The following is a 1,240-nucleotide window of genomic DNA, read 5'->3' as shown; positions in this document are numbered from 1 at the left end:
CCTTCCTAATGCTGCGACCCTTTAATACAGTTCCTCATGTTGTGGTGACCCCCAATTTCATTGTTACACATTGAACATAATTAAAGCATAGTGATTAATCACAAAAACAATACGTAATTATATATGTGTTTTCCGATGGTCTTAGGTGACCCCTGTGAAAGGGTCGTTCGACCCCCAAAGGGGTCACGACCTACAGGTTGAGAACTGCTGATCTAGAGTTTTTTGCTTCCAACCACACACCATCAGAAGCGAGTATGAAGAAGTCATGCCTACTCTTAACAGCCTCGAACTAGAAGTGACACATCATTACTGCACACATTGTCATGGTCAGGAGTCGTCACATGGCCTCAACCAAACTGCAAAGGAGGCTGGGAAATTAGAGAATAGATGGGTATTTTGTGATCACTCAGTATCTTTCTGAAACCGGGGAGTCTGAACCCTTGGGTGGTTTTGTTTGACTTCCAGGAAATGGTTCTAAGGACAACCCATGCTCAGAGACGTATCATGGGCCCTACCCGCACTCAGAGCCAGAGGTGTCTGCCGTTGCAAACTTCATCACCGCCCACGGGAACATCAAGGCTCTGATTTCCATCCACAGCTACTCTCAGATGCTCATGTACCCTTATGGCCACTCGCTGGAGCCTATTTCAAACCAGGAGGAGATGGTGAGATTGGCCACTTAGGGTTTGGGGGAGGCATCTGGCAGACTCCCAGAGGGCTCAGGCCCTCACTCTGAAACAAGGATCTGGACAAGTGACCTCATGGTAGGGAAGAGGAGGGAGCTCAGTCTCATGTGTGATCACGTCCAAAGTTGGAAGTTCTGTGTTCCCTTCTCACGAGAGCCATCTACACATGCAACTTCCAGGACTCCTAACTCCCTGCTCCTCAGCAGCTGGTAAGGGTATGGGGTGTGGGGAGTCCCAGCCTCACCCTCTGGATGTCATCCTGCAGTACAATCTTGCCAAGAGAGCAGTGCAGGCCCTGTACGAGGTCCACGGGATCAAGTACCTTTATGGCAGCATCAGCACCACCCTCTGTGAGTGAGCCTTTCCCTGGCTGCTTCTTCAGGCACCACATCCACCCGGGGCGGGCAGGTGTAGGCTCTTGGCTATCTTGCAGGCCTGGCTGGTCATGGCAGTGCCATAGGTCTAGCTGGGCCAGAGCTGATTTCCTAACCAGGGAGCTGTTTCTTTACTGCATTCACTAGTGCACAGCTCCCAATGCCTGGCTAGCATTCCTG

At 50.9% G+C, this 1,240-nt stretch overlaps 1 protein-coding gene across 2 annotated transcripts in view; it reads left to right on the top strand.

Moving 5' to 3' along the window:
* Nucleotides 1-1,240, top strand: part of CPA5 (carboxypeptidase A5) — a 20,452-nt gene that overhangs the window by 18,507 nt on the left and 705 nt on the right. The window contains exons 9-10 of one of the 2 annotated variants that reach the window (XM_006771369.2): nt 466-665; nt 952-1,036. In XM_006771369.2, the coding sequence (XP_006771432.1) occupies nt 466-665; nt 952-1,036 (285 nt within the window). The remainder of the gene's footprint in view (nt 1-465; nt 666-951; nt 1,037-1,240) is intronic. The other variant, XM_015568872.1, reaches the window with a different exon arrangement.

The sequence above is a fragment of the Myotis davidii genome, unplaced genomic scaffold (genome assembly GCF_000327345.1).
Source record: "Myotis davidii unplaced genomic scaffold, ASM32734v1 scaffold705, whole genome shotgun sequence".
In the NCBI taxonomy this organism is placed as follows: Eukaryota; Metazoa; Chordata; class Mammalia; order Chiroptera; family Vespertilionidae; genus Myotis; species Myotis davidii.
The sequence above is the reverse complement of the archived record's forward strand: the minus strand, read 5'-3'. Positions and strand labels throughout refer to the sequence as shown.